This window comes from Lissotriton vulgaris, chromosome 9 (assembly GCF_964263255.1).
Source record: "Lissotriton vulgaris chromosome 9, aLisVul1.2, whole genome shotgun sequence".
Lineage (NCBI taxonomy): Eukaryota > Metazoa > Chordata > Amphibia > Caudata > Salamandridae > Lissotriton > Lissotriton vulgaris.
The window spans coordinates 780128942-780145959 of NC_141697.1; the positions used below are offsets into that span (position 1 = coordinate 780128942).

The 17018-nt window shown below is 43.4% G+C and overlaps 1 protein-coding gene across 1 annotated transcript in view; it reads left to right on the forward strand.

Moving 5' to 3' along the window:
• The window catches only part of PPP2R5B (protein phosphatase 2 regulatory subunit B'beta), a 403518-nt gene that overhangs the window by 333067 nt on the left and 53433 nt on the right, over positions 1-17018 (forward strand). The window contains exon 5 of the mRNA XM_086938500.1: positions 9690-9820. Within this exon, the coding sequence (XP_086794626.1) occupies positions 9690-9820 (131 nt within the window). The remainder of the gene's footprint in view (positions 1-9689; positions 9821-17018) is intronic.

The window sequence follows — 17018 nt, forward strand, 5'->3', positions numbered from 1 at the left end:
TTCAATATGTCCACGGGACCTCGTGACTTGTAATCTGGAAGTAGTGTTATAATATTTGTCACTTCCTCCTGTAGTATTTCCTGATTGTGAGGGAATGTGCCATCATTACTAATTGCTTTTGAACAGGTGATTCCTGATTTTGATGGTGTACACCAACCTTTCTATTTGCTTCTTGGATTATAGAACCTAGATGAAAAGCTTTTACATTGTTTAGTTCGTATTTAGGGTTGTTACAAGGTAATGTTAATTTAACAGTTGAGGGCTGGGTTTCGTCTTGCGAGCTGGTGTCCTGCTCAGGAATATATCCAGTGGGTAACAGTAGTTCGTAGTGACTGTCCTGTGACACCACACCTAGCTTTGGCCTTATAATTTGTATTCCTTCAATGGGTGCCTTCCTGTCACCTAATGTTGAGGGCAGATCTTGCGTTGAATTAGTGCTTGCCATGTTTCTACCCTGGATAGAAGGGCTCAGAGTAAGGATACTTCCAGACAGTCTTCTTGTTGGTTCGTTATTATCTTCCGGAGTATTACTAGTATTAGCTGGAGGACAAAGGTCTCTTTGCTGTACCTTTGTGTCTTGTGAAGCAAATCTTTGTGCCTTCTGCCAGTGTTGAGGCTGAATATTTTAATAATTCCTCACTTTTAGGATCAATTATGGCTGGTCTTGGCTGGGTCTGAATGGTCAGGTGTTGACCCTGGGTAGTGGATTTCCTGTTCCTTTCCTTTTTTGCTTACCACCAATTTTTATTGGTGTTTTTATTTGTTTGTTGGTGATCCTGTTTTAATGGTTTGCTTATGACCACTTACTCCTGATACATTTTTCTATTTGGTGATGTTGTTGCTGTTGATTGTATGGTCGATGTTAAGCTACCCTCCATGAGGTTGGAATTGCTAACAGATTCCTGGGTTGTAGTTGTAGTTTTCAAGATGGACAATAAGTTGCCCAGTATCATCGGAAGCATCAATAATGTATCCACTATTGGGGCATAGGAGCATTCTTGTTGCAATGATTGTGCTTTAAAGGCTGCTCCTTGCCCTCTCTTTATTAAACCTTTCAGGTCGCTACCTTTCTGTTGATCCCTGAAGTAAAGTCAGCAAGAGTTTGTAAAACTGTTAGCTGGAGGTCAAGTTTGTGGGATGGTATTGCAGTGCCACCGTTGAATATTGCATTGTACTTAGTAAGGATTCCCAGTGCTGCTTTGTTCTGAGCTTGCAGTTTTAGGTTGAATTGTAGGGTCATGACTGTAAGAGGCAACTAGTTCCTCCCACTCTGGAGAGGTGAGGAAGGACATGTCAGCATTGTCGACATTTGATGTGTGGAAGTCTTCTTATGGGAGCAACTGACCTTGTACTGGTTAAAGGTTTTCGTAAGGATTGTCAGGTTCAGACAAAACCGCCAAGAGCTTTATATCATCCAAACAAGGAGGTGACAAGGATTGTGGATAGGAGCCTTTTGGTTGTGATACATTCTCCCTTGTTTTATTTGCCTCCTGCTGTTGCTATTTGTGAGAGGACTTAACGGGGCTCGTTGACAAGTCCCATGTCAGGCTCTTCTTGCAGCAATGTAGTTGGAGTATCTATGCCATGACCAATCTCAGCAACTTTCGGGTTGGATGGAAAGAACGTGGAGTCTGATCTTGATGTTGTCCCCCCTTGTTGGTGAAATGTTAAAGACGCCGGGTCTGAGGGTCCCTCAGTTACAGCCCTGAGCTTCTCAAGAGCAACGTGGCTCTCCAGTTGACCGAAAACATGCTCCTTATTTATGCAAGGTTTATTTGATTCTTCACCAGCTGCATTACTTTATGACTGTGCCAAGGGAGCAACTCTTCCTCCCTAATGTTTCGTTGGACTTTATCTTTGGGTCTGTAATCGGAATGAGTTGGTTCGAGAGTTGGCTTTGTTGTAAGGTGCACAGTTTGGTCGGGACAGCCAGAAAGTATGTTCCTTAAACTATCTACTCCTTCTTGATGTCTATTGTTGGAGTGAATTAATGCTGTGGTCTGCTTTTTGGTTGATTGAAGAGCTTGAGCCAAACTGCCTGTTGATATGGGCAAAAGAGGAGTTTGCAGCCCTTCTATAGCGCCGCTCTTGGAGAAGTTTGCTGTGCCAGGATCTTTCAAAAATGAGAATTAAGTTTAAATCTTAGGCTGAAAGGAACAAGGGAATCTCTTCAGTGGCAACCCTTCAATTCCAATTAGGGCCTGATCCTCAGGACCAAGCCTTGTGTTGGTTACAGCACCCTCTCCCATTGAAGTTCCAGTTGCACTAGGAGTTACGGAAAGAGATTTACTTTCTTCCTGGCGTAGAAAGTCATTGCTGGTTGACACGTTATGTGACAGTCTGTTAAAGGGGTGACCATCATGTTGGGCGCCAAATTGCTTAAAAGCCCGCCCGAGTTTTCAAGTTTTGTTTTGGGACTGTCTGTGCTAAAGTCAGATAGGCTCGTAACCCTAAGCCCACTCCTATCCACGCTCTTCTGTTTTGTTGCCTTGGGTTCAGGTTGAGGTTTCGATTTGGCTTTCGCTGGAGATTTTCTTACTCTGCCCGACCTCATGATTTCCCTGCAACTGATCTACCCGCAGGTGTGGCTGGCTTGATGAGTCAGAAGTGTCGGAGGTCCTTCCTTCCTTCCTTTCTCCTAATGCAGAGCCAGGTGCTGGCCCAAATTTCCACTAACTTCCTTTCCCAGGAAATTATATCAACTGAAGTGTTGAGGTTTAATCAGAGGACCAGTGGCGTTCAGCTGGCAAGCAAGGCATGCCAGGGTCTCTAGAGGCGTCCAAGAAGGGTCACCCTGCACCCTGCACTTACACCCACCCAATGGAGCTCTTTCCTGCCCTCAGTCCAATATGCCTCTCAGGCACCGTGGCTTCACCCTCAGCAATAGCGACAGTGGCGGTGACAGTGACAATGGTTGTAATTACAGTTTGCAGCGTGCCTTCTCACCTTTCATGCCGGTTAGAAAGTCGGCAGAGTCCAAACTGCGACAAAGACGGCAATGAGAGCAAGGCAGTGATGAGAATGGCAGTGGAAGTTGCGGTGAAAGCTGGTTGAACGGCTGCGGCACGAATAACAGAAGGTTATTTCAACGCTGAGCCGGTTCTGCCAACCTCGTTCTATTCACCTGCCTCTCCCCAAACTCTCCACAGCCTCTCTCCGGCCCCGGAGCAAGCCGCCAGGAAACTTGCCTTCCCACCGTCTGAGCCGCAAGTACTGGTGGAGCCGAAAGTTGAAAGCTGCTGAAAAACCACTGGTCACACCAGCTCAGTGCACCCTCTGCGGCTTGCTCCTGCTACCGTCGCTAAAGCCGTTACTGCTGCTGCTCCCAAAACAGACCAAACTGCCAGACTGACAGATACGCAGTAAAACAATCTGGATTGCAGCATTTTTACCCACAATACCAGCAGTGACAGCCTCCTCAAGAAGCCTCCACAGTCACAGACCAAGAAAGAAAAACTGGGTTGACAGGGCAAGGACACTGGACATCAATAGTGACAAATTACAGGCAATAGCTACACCTTCATTTCTTCCGGCATGTCTGGGAGGCAATATTTCCAATCACCTTTCTTCATAGCAAAAGAGAGCCTTCTTCTCATCTTTAAACCAGCTGCAAGTACACCGTTCAGGGATGGTGAAATACAGAGTGTGTTTAGCATTTTCAATGTTACCAAAGGCACATAGGAAGGCGGACATGACCTTTGGAGTTTTACATGTCCTGGTAGTGAAAAACACTGAAGTCCATTTTCCACTACTGCAAGGCCTACCCCTTCCATAGGATAACATTGAAATTACCTTATTACATTTAAGAAGTGTCTTTTCCAAATAAGAGCAGGTAACCATTTCATGTTTGGTGTCTCAGGAATCATAGTTTAAAAATCGAACTGTTGGTGAAGTCGAACTTTAAATTGCAATTCTAAAAATTGAATTTTTAGAAAGTTGGTATTTTCCTGCCTTATCCATTTGGTGCCTGCAGCCTAACTGAGGGTCACATAACTGAGTGTAAGTGACCTTTGGGCTTTGTTGTTTCCTCCTAGACAGCCACACACAATAGGGAGCTTAGATGTAACTGGATGGGCTATCACTGGCTGAATGGGAGGGAGGAGCTGAGCTAAGCCCCTTTTACTCTTGAATAGGCTTTGCCCTGTCTCCACAAAGGCGATTCAGAAAAGCGGGTGGTGATGAACAGAGTGTCTGAATTAAGCAGACCACTCTTACCCAGTCCAAAGATCAGGGCTTGATCCATCACCGTTATTTAGCTCACTACACCATCCCAGCTCAGAACCTGGCTATATGCAAACTAGTCTGTCCCTGGCCCAGTGCATCATGGGAACAGGGCAGACCAAACTACCAAGCCAATTCTTCACCGGAAAGGAGACAAGCTTCCGGGGACCGGTTTCTGGCATTTTAGCCGTCGTCGGCTCTGCTTGCTTGAATCCTGATGGTGCAGTGAGCAAGGGACTCATGTCTGAGTATACCCTGCCACACCTATAGTGGGCAAAAACGATTCAGAAAAGGGGGTGGTGATGAACAGAGTGTCTGAATTAAGCAGACCACTCTTACCCAGTCCAAAGATCAGGGCTTGATCCATCACCGTTATTTAGCTCACTGCACCATCCCAGCTCAGAACCTGGCTATATGCAAACTAGTCTGTCCCTGGCCCAGTGCATCATGGGAACAGGGCAGACCAAACTACCAAGCCGATTCTTCACCGGAAAGGAGACAAGCTTCCGGGGACCGGTTTCTGGCATTTCAGCCGTCGTTGGCCCGGCTTGCTTGAATCCTAATGGTGCAGCGAGCAAGGGACTCATGTCTGAGTATACCCTGCCACATCTATAGTGGCCAAAAATGATTCAGAAAAGGGGGTGGTGATGAACAGAGTGTCTGAATTAAGCAGCCCACTCTTACCCAGTCCAAAGATCAGGGCTTGATCCATCACCGTTATTTAGCTCACTGCACCATCCCAGCTCAGAACCTGGCTATATGCAAACTAGTCTGTCCCTGGCCCAGTGCATCATGGGAACAGGGCAGACCAAACTACCAAGCCAATTCTTCACCGGAAAGGAGACAAGCTTCCGGGGACCGGTTTCTGGCATGCTCATTGCACCATCAGGATTCAAGCCAGCCGGGCCGACGACGGCTGAAATGCCAGAAACCGGTCCCCGGAAGCTTGTTTCCTTCCCAGTGTAAGAATTGGCTTGGTAGTTTGGTTTGCCCTGTTCCCATCATGCACTGGGACAGGAACAGACTAATTTGCATATAGCCAGGTTCTGAACTGGGATGGTGCAGTGAGCTAAAAAACGGTGTTGGATCTAGCCCTGATCTCTTGACTGTGTGAGAGTATTCTGCTTAATTCAGAAACTCTGTCCATCACCACCCCTTGTTGTTAAATATTTTGTCCACCCTAAGCGTGGAAGGGTATACTCAGATGTGAGTCCCTTGCTCATTGCACCATCAGGATTCAAGCAAGCCGGGCCGACGACGGCTGAAATGCCAGAAACCGGTCCCCGGAAGCTTGTTTCCTTCCCAGTGTAAGAATTGGCTTGGTAGTTTGGTTTGCCCTGTTCCCATCATGCACTGGGACAGGAACAGACTAATTTGCATATAGCCAGGTTCTGAACTGGGATGGTGCAGTGAGCTAAAAAACGGTGTTGGATCTAGCCCTGATCTCTTGACTGGGTGAGAGTATTCTGCTTAATTCAGAATCTCTGTCCATCACCACCCCTTGTTGTTAAATATTTTGTCCACCCTAAGCGTGGACGGGTATACTCAGATGTGAGCCCCTTGCTCATTGCACCATCAGGATTCAAGCAAGCCGGGCCGACGACGGCTGAAATGCCAGAAACCGGTCCCCGGAAGCTTGTTTCCTTCCCAGTGTAAGAATTGGCTTGGTAGTTTGGTTTGCCCTGTTCCCATCATGCACTGGGACAGGAACAGACTAATTTGCATATAGCCAGGTTCTGAACTGGGATGGTGCAGTGAGCTAAAAAACTGTGTTGGATCAAGCCCTGATCTCTTGACTGGGTGAGAGTATTCTGCTCAATTCAGAAACTCTGTCCATCACCACCCCTTGTTGTTAAATATTTTGTCCACCCTAAGCGTGGAAGGGTATACTCAGATGTGAGTCCCTTGCTCATTGCACCATCAGGATTCAAGCAAGCTGGGCCGACGACGGCTGAAATGCCAGAAACCGGTCCCCGGAAGCTTGTTTCCTTCCCAGTGTAAGAATTGGCTTGGTAGTTTGGTTTGCCCTGTTCCCATCATGCACTGGGACAGGAACAGACTAATTTGCATATAGCCAGGTTCTGAATTGGGATGGTGCAGTGAGCTAAAAAGCGGGGTTGGATCTAGCCCTGATCTCTTGACTGGGTGAGAGTATTCTGCTTAATTCAGAAACTCTGTCCATCACCACCCCTCGTTGTTAAATATTCTGTCTCCACAAAGGGCTGCACACGCCCTGTAGTTAGTCTGGAGCCGGGGCCAGACAGACAGGGCACCACTGCAATCCAAAGGCATGCCTCTGGAAGGTTTTCCCCACTTCAGAGGCACAACTAAGTATATATACTGGATCTTTGACACCACCACTTCAGTATACTTCTGGACCTATGGATACTCTGCCAGGAAGAAGGACTGCTGTGCTGCTACAAGGACTACCATACTGCAGGACTGCTGCTCTAAAGGAGCAGCTACCCTGCTGTGCTGACGTTCTACCTTCTTGCTTGGGTGAAAAGGACTGGACCTGCATCTCTTGAACAACCCGAAACCCAAAGTGATAACAAGAGCTAGTTGTATTGCCTCCTGATCTTAAGCCTCAGGGACCCAGCAGGCTGCCACCAACCGTACATCTGCTTCTGCACTCTGCCATCTGTGAGTCTACCCTGCCATGTGGCTCCACTCCAGCCAAGGACCCTTGGAAGTTGGTCTAAGGAACTTGCCAGCCCCTGTGGATCCAGCAGAATAGATGCATCTCCTCTGGTGCATTGACTGGAACCGTCGCAAAGACCTGCATTGCCTCTGCAACCCGCAATGCCTTCAGAAGCACCACTGTGTGATGCATCCTCAGCGCAGGCCCTTGCTTCCCCTATCGAGGGCAACCTCGACAACGAGGCCAGATTCCGCACTGCAGCTCTTCGAAACCGATGCATCGCCCCGATCCCGTACCGCATCCTCTAGGTTGGACTTTGCAGCATAAGCCTTACTGATGGGACTCTTACTGACTATGCAGGCCCTCGCATCGCAGCCTTGCCGCATCTCCCCTGATGCATTGCTTCAGTTGCGCAACACATCTTCGATGCAGATCCTCGCAAGGCTCCACAAACCAACATTTAAGATACTTTTGTACAGCAGGCCCAAATGGTTCCATGTTTCCAGCCCGCACACAATCGCAGTCAGCCTCAACTTGTGTCTTTGTCCCGGTCTGACGTGACTTGATAGCCACAGTTGTCGTTTTGTGCTTTTTGGCACTTTTCTAACTAAAATCTTTAATCTTGAATATCTCCAGTTCCACTAATTGGATTTTTGGCATTTTGGTCATGTTTTATTTATTAAAGTTCTATTTTCTAACTTACTGTGGGATCCTTTTTGTCAGGTGTTCTCACATTATCACCGTTTGAAGCACTGCACAAATATTTTACACATTGCCTCTAAGTTAAGGCTGAGTGCTCAGTGCCAAGATACCAGAGGCTTAAGCACAGGCTAATTTCGGGTTGGCTTGTGCCTCACCCTGACAAGAATTGCGGTTGTTACTTGACCAGGGCTCACATGCCAGTCAGGGCTCGCACCTCAGTCAACCAACAAGCCAATTTTTTACAAAAATGTATTTGAAAATAAATGAAGGTCACCAGTAGCCTTTACACAAAGTGCTGTTGAATAACGTTGGCGGCACTGTCTGCAGAGACTGTTCATCTTGCTTGTTACACATTTTGTAACAGCTTTGTTACATTGTAAATAAATGTTTTTAACCTTTTTTAATTGTCCATGAAAATAAACAGATGCAATTCACAGGCGCACACTCCATATTCCTCCCCTTTTCTCTCAAGGTGATGTTGACGAGTATATTGAATCATGTTTGTCTGCCCTTGTTAGATTAAAGTTTCAGTACCTCTCTTTAAACTCATAATATTTTGGTAATGCTTATGGTGAATTAATTCTCGTGTGTTTATTGCAGATAATGAATACCTAATTATGCTAAAAATAGATTTAATTGTCTCCTATATGTACCTCAGAGGAGATGTCATTGCAGAGAACAGTAATTACTGTGGCGTAGCCTTTGTGCGCAGACGAAAGCGCTTTGAGATCTCTTTTGTGTATTACATTTATTATCACCATCTCGGCATATCTTTGCTGGCCCAGGTAGATCTATTGTAGTTAAAGGACTGACATGTTCTAAAAGTAGGTTTCCATTCCAAAGCCTTGATTCACATTTAGTCTGTCAACAATGGTGGGTGACAGGTCATCTAAAACAGAGCTGGTTTTATTCTTAAAGTGTCCATTGTTATTAAAGAGAGTGAAGTCTGAGCTGCCTGTGCCATGACCGAAACTTACGGTGAAAAGAAGGTAGCTTGTTGAAGGCAGCTATGCCTTAATAAGAGAGACCTATGAGTTTTATGAAGCTTACATTCACAAGTGATATCTCCTAGAAGGTCTGCTGATTTTACCATTATATGACCAACACACTCCACCCACCACAAGCGAGCTGAGCTTACTTACCATGGGTGAGACTTCCCGGGCCAGGGGACCTGATCATCTTTCTGAGCCTACCTTCATAAAAGAGGCCCCTGGCATTCTGACCTTCTTTCAACTGAAAGAGACCTCCTAAACCTGCCCTGCTTACCTTCATCTGTAATACCTGAAAAGTCAACTTAGAGTACCTTCATGAATACGATTACAAACACATGCTGGGCTTACCTTCAGTACTCAGACCTGTTAACCTGTTCGGCGTATCTTCATAATAGTGAAACAGCTACCTCCTGGGCAGATCATAGATGAGATGTCCCACGCCACCTATTGTCACTTAGTGAGTCAGACCCCTGATACCTGTTTACCAATCCCACATAAATGAGACGGCCCAGGTGTGGTGATCTTGCCTTCTGAGACCATTCAGAGCTGCTCTTGATTCTTTATTAAGTAAACCCTTACAGGCCTGTCACACTTCAGTGTATAAAAACTCTCAGATCAGCTGACCTTGCTTTATTGGAGAAACCGCCCATGCCTCTTGAGCCTACCTACTTGAGAGAGCCTTAGGCTTCCGGTCTTTAAGGGTACGTCTAAGACCCCTGGCATAGTGCGATTTCTTTGTAAGTAAGGCCTCCCTGGTCAGCTGAGTTTATCTTCATCGGTGAAACCCATCTGTTGGCTGAAGCTAAGTTTACATGAGTTAAATCTCCAAAGCCTTAGAAGCTTACCTTCATGACTGAAACTCCCAGGCATGTTGAGTACACAGACATGAGCATGGCACTACAGGCTCCTGAGTTTACTGTCATGAGTGAGATCTCCTAGACCTGTTGTGCATCACTTTGTGTGAGTGACACCTCCGGGTCTGCTGAGCTCATTGTCACTAGTGAGTCTTTCTAGGCCTTCCGGGCATTCTTTTACATAGGTGATATTTGCCAAGGTAGCAACATCTTACCATCAGCTGGCAGGTTTGTGTTTCTTCTAATTTGATTAATTGGTTCCCCCTCTTGTTTCTGTAGCTCCTCGACCTGTTTGACAGTGAAGACCCTCGGGAGCGTGAGTACCTGAAGACCATTCTGCATCGGGTTTACGGCAAGTTCCTGGGCTTGCGGGCATACATTAGGAAACAGTGCAACAACATCTTTCTCAGGTAACTATCATATAATACATGTGAATAGTCCAAGCAAAGTCCCTGCTTATCATCCTTGATAATCAATATGATGGGTCCAGGAAATCTTACAAGTGTATTACACATACTTTTTTTTCGTTAACTACTCTAAAATCTTATTGAGTACCTCAATTGAGTTTCTTTTCTGCTACTACTGATCCTAGGTCTGAGTGTAAAATTGACCGATGTTGTAAAATGCTAAAGCTAAATCAGTAATGAAAGTATGATTCTAAATACACAAAGGATTACTTCACCTATAATTCTGCGATCTGCATTGAAGATGTCTGCTTCCTTCTCCCTTGCCCAGATGTATGCTATGCACTGCAGGAAGGTGGTTGGGTAGAGGGCAGTGTTATTGTTCAACAAGATGAACAGGAATGTAGGAAAGAATTAGAATGTAATTTCTAGGGAGTGCGAAGTATTAGTAGCCGGAGTAGGCAGATGCCCTGGGTTAGAGCAGATGAGGTTGTAGTTAGAATATTGAGCACAAAGATATTGTGGCCAGCATTTTCACTACCAAAAAATATTGTGGAGGTAAGTATATAGGCAAGTACAAAGTCACTATTCTCAATTCCACATGTATGCCCCTTTCATGCTCCTTGGAGAAAAAAAGGCACATTCAATGTATGTGAGGTTAAGAGGAGTAACTCTATAGTTACCTAAATATACTTACCCGCATGATATTTTGGTAGTCAATATTTTGGGGTATCATCTTTTTGTACCTCAATATGTAACACTAAATTTTCTGGTACCCTACTAGTGGGGGTGATGGGTATGATGACATGGATGAAAGAGAAGTACCACACCCCAAAGTGCCTTTTATGGTAGTGCAGAAAACCTTGACTTAAGCACAAGCAGATTATTGTTTGTGAGTGGCATGAGAGGCTGATTTCCTATGCATTGGAATGTGAACTGAAACAGGGCATGAGGCAAGAAGCAGGGGACAATGTTAATCGAATGGCAACCGACTGGTAGGTAATTTTTTAGAAAAAGGGGACCCCTACACACTATTCAGTTTGCTATTCGTAGGGAGTGCGTAAACAAGTAGGAAAAAAGGCTGTATAGCAAACCAATTATTGTTGTACCGCCCTAATAATACATAGACTCACAATATTGTGCGACCTTAAATAATTCTTGAACGATACAAAAATGTATATTAAAATTCAGAGACCATTTTATTTATATTTTTTTCTCTATTAATTATACATATTATTTATCATTTTTAAATGTTTTTTCAATTAATTACACAAAATACATTCAATTACATACATCACATATAATCACATGACAACATAAGAAAAAAGGGAGAGAAGGTGCTATACGACATATTCAGTCGGTGGAAAATTTGAAGGAGGCAATGTGGTGGAATAGAACTACGCGCGTTTCGGCCAGTAGCCTTCGTCAGGTGACCGTCATTCGCTAGTTAAAGACATGACAATGTGCAACATAGATCTAAAGAAAAAAACATAATAAACATATATAGAAATATCGGTTGCTATTAAACAAAAATTCTTACATCGTAAAAAACTTTAGGGTCAGTATTTACATTTCATGATATAGATAGCAGCATCAAACACTTTGACAAATTCTTATTCTTATTTTTCATTTTGTCAATCTATACTGTCCTTTAAGGTTTCACTTATTTTTCACATTAAGAGCCCCCAGTACCTACAACGTCAGTTTGTAAGCGTTCTCTTATCCTCGTGGATAGCTATCTCTATTGTGTCTATGTTTTAATCTGTATACACCACAAGATGCTATAAACTCTGTATTCAATATCTCACATTTTACAAATTCCTTCACTCTCTAGCTTAGAAACATTGTTTACTGATAAAATAGATATATGAAAGTAGAGCATAGATCAGAGAAGAAAAGGAAAGGAACAATCTCACATTTTACAAATTCCTTCACTCTCTAGCTTAGAAACATCGTTTACTGATAAAATAGATATATGAAAGTAGAGCATAGATCAGAGGGGAAAAGGAAAGGAACAAGAGTACAACGTGAATTTACAAGAGAATAGCAGTAAGTTGACTAACTAGTACTCACAAGTGTGATATCTAGTGGTGCTTCACTTTAGTATTCCCATATTATTGTTATTCTTGGAGAAAGCGTTTGATTTATACTGTAAAGAAAAAAGAGACATTTTAAAGAATTATGAACCTATAGTATCGCAAAGAGGGTCTTAATAAGTTCAAAATTATACCTTGTGGAGATATTTTATAAGTCCCTGTAGTTAGTGGACGTCTGTGTACTGGACATTATTTTTTATCACTCGGGAACAAGTACCAAAGGTGGTTCCGAATTTAGGAGCTATTTGTTAGCCTGAGATACAAGCAAAAAGATGGACATTCATAACTGAGGTGAATGCTAGGGTATCTACTTTTTTATCTGTATTTGCTTTCCTTAAATGTCAGCCGACAGGTAGGTGTCATGCAGAAGTGTGCATTACGTTCATCCTCTTGATAAGCGAAGTATAAAAACACTACTCAGTTTCTAGTTCAGTTTATCTGCTATAAGATTTTGTAGACTGAATGAAGCAACAGTTGTATTTGTTTAGTACCTTATTTTACAAGGCTGGAAGAGTGGGGGCCGGTTTTGTTACCGATGTCAGTTTTTCTGCAGTTCTGCAATATCGACCCCTAGTAACAACAGCAGCAATGCTGGGGGACGGTTTAGTTAAGCAGCAGTGTGGCTTGTACGATAACACTGCCAGGAATGCTTTGTTTTCTCAATCAGGCCCTGTGTGGAGGCATACAAAAACTCAAAGGGAGAACTACAAAAAGCAGCATTTTACAATGTGCAGACATGGCCATTCAGAGTAGGTCCAGACAAGACACAAACATTTTGAAACCCTTCAGGAAGGGTAAAAAGAATTTCTCTTCTTATCAATAGATTAGCCAGCATGGAGTGGGTGCTAGGCTGTAATGACCTAAGCTGCAAAGACTTCCCCATTGCTTCTTGCTTCTTGATGCTGAGTGTGTGTATTCTAAAGTTCACTGTTGTGTGCAAGACATGGATCCAACAAACATATTTAGTCTCGAACCAAGGTATCTAATGGTAGTTAATCCTTTATCAGCAGATTTAAACTTGAGCTTTAGATCCAGATGCAGACAGGGCAGATAAAGCAAAATGGTCCTTCTACTTCACATGAAGCAAGCTAGAAGCCCACTGGTGGGCAGGCATTTGCAAGTGTCCAAATAGGAATAACATGCTATGTCAATGAGCATTCTATGGACCATATGCGGTTCTATTATCGGCTATCCTGCCAATGGTAATGCAAAACAGCATAACAGCAATGGGATAACAAAACAATATCAAACCAAGAGGCCCAGTTACTTCCAATTCCAGTCACTGAAGGAGTTGACTGAATTTGTAGTATAGAGGATTACTTTTCAAATGAGGATGGTGATTATTGTTATTGTTCATGGTATACAATGTGTGGTGCACTTATCCCCCTTAAAAATAGGTTTTCCTCCTCCTGCGAGGTTTCTTTCTAGCTTCACAGTCCTGATAATTTAAGATATTCTAACAATCCACTCTCAGACTGCTTTTGTGCCCACAAAGACTATTTCCCGTATTCCAATCACAGTTTTGAGTTTTATTATGAACCCTGAATCTTGATTTTGGCTGTCATCCTTCCCCGATCCTGGATGTTGTAATTTGACTGACTCTTTGGTTTTCCTGCTTCCACCTTTAACCCAGAAGTGGGACTCTCAAACCAACAGTACTAAGTGGATAAAACCTCCAGTCTATGGAAAGAATCAGACCACAGAAGGAAGGATGTTGTATCCACTGCTACTGGCGTAAAAATAAACTGCTGTGACTATACAGTTTTTTTTTCACATTTAACCAGTCCAAGATGCCCCTTTAGTTTGTGTTTTAGACAAATATTAACTCAGAAGCACTCTGCCATTTTCTTTTTCATTTGCCTCAACCCATTGGCTGTGCATCTTTCTAGCTTGGTGCAGTTTAGTGTTATTGCACAATTGAGGATGTGGAATTAATATTTCCTGACGTTCGGGACATATTGTTTGGGGTCAAGGGTAGCACGTTTTCATGTTTATTTTGCCCACAGGACTAGTAGAGCCAACACACTGCAGCGCAACCTCTTTGTCTGCCAGGTTACATGACAAGAGTATGGACTGGAGAAAGAGGATTGTCTGCCACAAAGGCAAGATGTGTATCAATATGTATTAGTTGTAGAAACTTGTATATATGGGGCCAGATGTATCAAGGCTTTTTGCGAATCGCAAAGGCCGAAATTCGCAGAATTTCGGCCTTTGCGACTCGCAAACGGCCTTTTAACATGATTTGGTATGTATTAAAAATCGCAATTTAAGGAATCGCAAAAAATTGCGATTCCTTATTTTGCCATAGCATTTAAGGAATCACTATTTTTGCGATTCCTTAAATGATTTGTATGAAACTTTGTGAAATTGCGAATTTGTGTTAAGAAATTGCAAATTACCACCAACTTGTAGTGGTGGTAATTTGCAATTTCTTTTAAAAATGCCCTATTTGGCATTTGTGAGGGTGGCATGTGACACACATACATGCCCATAGGGCATGTATGTGTGCCACATGCACACACATATAAATTTCAGGGGTGCAGCAGGGTGTCTTTGAGACACCCCTGCACCCTTGAAATAATTCTCAAATTGCGATTAGCAAATTGCGAATTCGCAATTTGAGAATTATTGCACTATCATTCCTATGGGCCTCCTGGCCCATAGGAATGCATTGGAAATTATTCTTTATTTGCGAATTCGCAAAATGCGAATTCGCAAATAAAGAATATTAAGGAATCGCTAAAAAATAGCGATTTTGTACATACATTCCATTGTGCGAATTCTAAATAGCGATTCGCAAAAAATCGCTATTTAGAATTCGCAAATTGGAATCTTGATACATCTGGCCCATGATTCAATAATGCAAAAGTCTTTACTATTAAGGTGAATGCTCTGCAGGAATGCAGTGAGTTGTGAGCTCAGCTTACACTACGTACAGCGGTTCCAGTATAACAAAAAGTGTACAAATGTTTTCCAAATGTAAAAATTTGAAGTGACTTATGTTGCCCCCAGATTGCTACCTGATGATATGCTAGTATATGCAGAAGCATGGAAACCATATTGGGGATTGCTTTCAAAATAAAATACACCCAAAAAGTTCAACTTGAAAAATATTTTGCTAAATTGTTGTGCAACTTTAAATAACATTTATCTGAGCCATCATTTAGTGAAACGTGTTTGATGGATGGCAGTTTAAAACAAATTCACCGAGGTCCACCCACAGGTATATGCCCTTGTGTCTGTGCAAATGTACAGTTTACAAATGTAAATCTGGAACTGTACTCCTGGCAAACGTTTGTGGTTTCCATTTTCACATGAGCAAACCGTCTTTATCCCACCATGAAAAAGATTTTTAATCCTGCCTTTGTCAATGCCCGCAGTACATTTCCAGCCTTTTTGCAGTATGGAAAAAAATATTGTAGAGTAGTTGGTGGGTACCCCTAAACGTGTAAGCTTGTGACTGTGCTCAGACTCACAGGTCCTTTCAGTTCTGAAACTACCAATCCCTGCCTACATCCAGCCCTTCTGTGGCCCGATTGCAAGCTGTATGGTACTGATGGGGTAGTAAATCCATACACGTAGAAAATGGTAACATGCAGTAACACCCAACAGTACAGACAATTGTGAGTGTATCTGAGTGGAATGGGTAATAACCATGCAGACCCAGTTTTGCCATGCTCAATTCCACACTCTATGCCTTTTCTTTGGCGGTTTATCACGCACATGTATCACCTGCTTTGATAGGTAGTAAACCAGAGCAGGGGGTTTCCCTGGGGCGAGTAGGATAAGGGAGGATGATATGAAAGGTACCTGAGACTACTTTGGCAGGGGGAAGCATTTCATGCTCCATATGTGACTTGGCTGAAGGCTGGGTGAGGGAATGAGGGGTAAGAGAACCGGACCAGGTTTCAATTCAGCCTGTTCTCAAAGTGATTTTTCCAGCAAGTAAAATCTGGTTTGTTGTTCCAGCACCTAGTCAACCCAGGTGCGGAAACAAGGGCCTACTCCTGATAGAGCGGAGTGAGATTCTGTATTGAAATTCACCTACGCTAAACTCAAGGCCTTGGCCTATGTAGATTTGGAGAACGATGGCAAAAACAAAACCTTCCTGTAATTCAAACCCCAGAGATTACATGAGCCCTGGCATAATCAGAAAATCTACTATCGAGAATTCATATAGTGTGATGGCTGCTATAATTTGTCACCTCTCTGAGTGGCAATGAAAGGGACAAGTAGATTGTTTTAAAAGAACAAGGGAATTTTGGAATCATCCGTCCTTTGAAAATGAACATATATAATAAAATGGCACCTCCCTGCACTATGCATTTATCCCTCCTTCACGTTTTAAATATTAATCCCTAACTTGAAATTTTGTAACAAACACATGGTTGTGGAATGCAATATACAACTGAGCTGATTTGTTATTTTCTGTCATGACCAGGCATGAGGGTAACGTCACCTTGGCTAAGGAAGTGCCCCTTTGGAATGAGGTGGCCTGAAGGTTGTTGTCTGGTCCCGGTGGAACAGAAGCAACAAGTTTTTGTTTAATGACTTCAGCCTACACGGCACAATAACTTCACAGAGAGAGTAACTAGGCAGTTTTACTCAGAGAGGAGAACCCAGGAAACCTGGTTGACTGTGCACATAAGGGAAACTAGCTTTGTGTACGAACAGTGTCTACAATGTGACGTGCCCAACTTATTGCACTGTTCTCGGCTGAATGTACAAGTCGTACACAACATGAATTGTCCGGTCACAAGGATTCACAGAAATCCTTCCTCATTATCATTCTCACAGCAGGACCAGGGAGCCTGCATGGGTCAGCAGACCTCTATTTCTGCATTCACAAATTGCTGGTACTGCACAAACTCGCAATGCTCAAAGTGGATGATTGTGAAAGGACATCCGGGCAGCAAGTAAAGATCTCTGAAACAGCTGTCTGCTTAGCAGCGTCGCACCCACAGATATTAGTCTAACATTAATAGCTGCTCCTCTTACACAGCAGCCAAAGTGCAAAAGACTACCAACTGACAGGGTGCTTTAATGATCTCCCAGTACATTGCTACCACCACAGAGGTATCATTATTAAAGCAAAAAGTAATAGATGA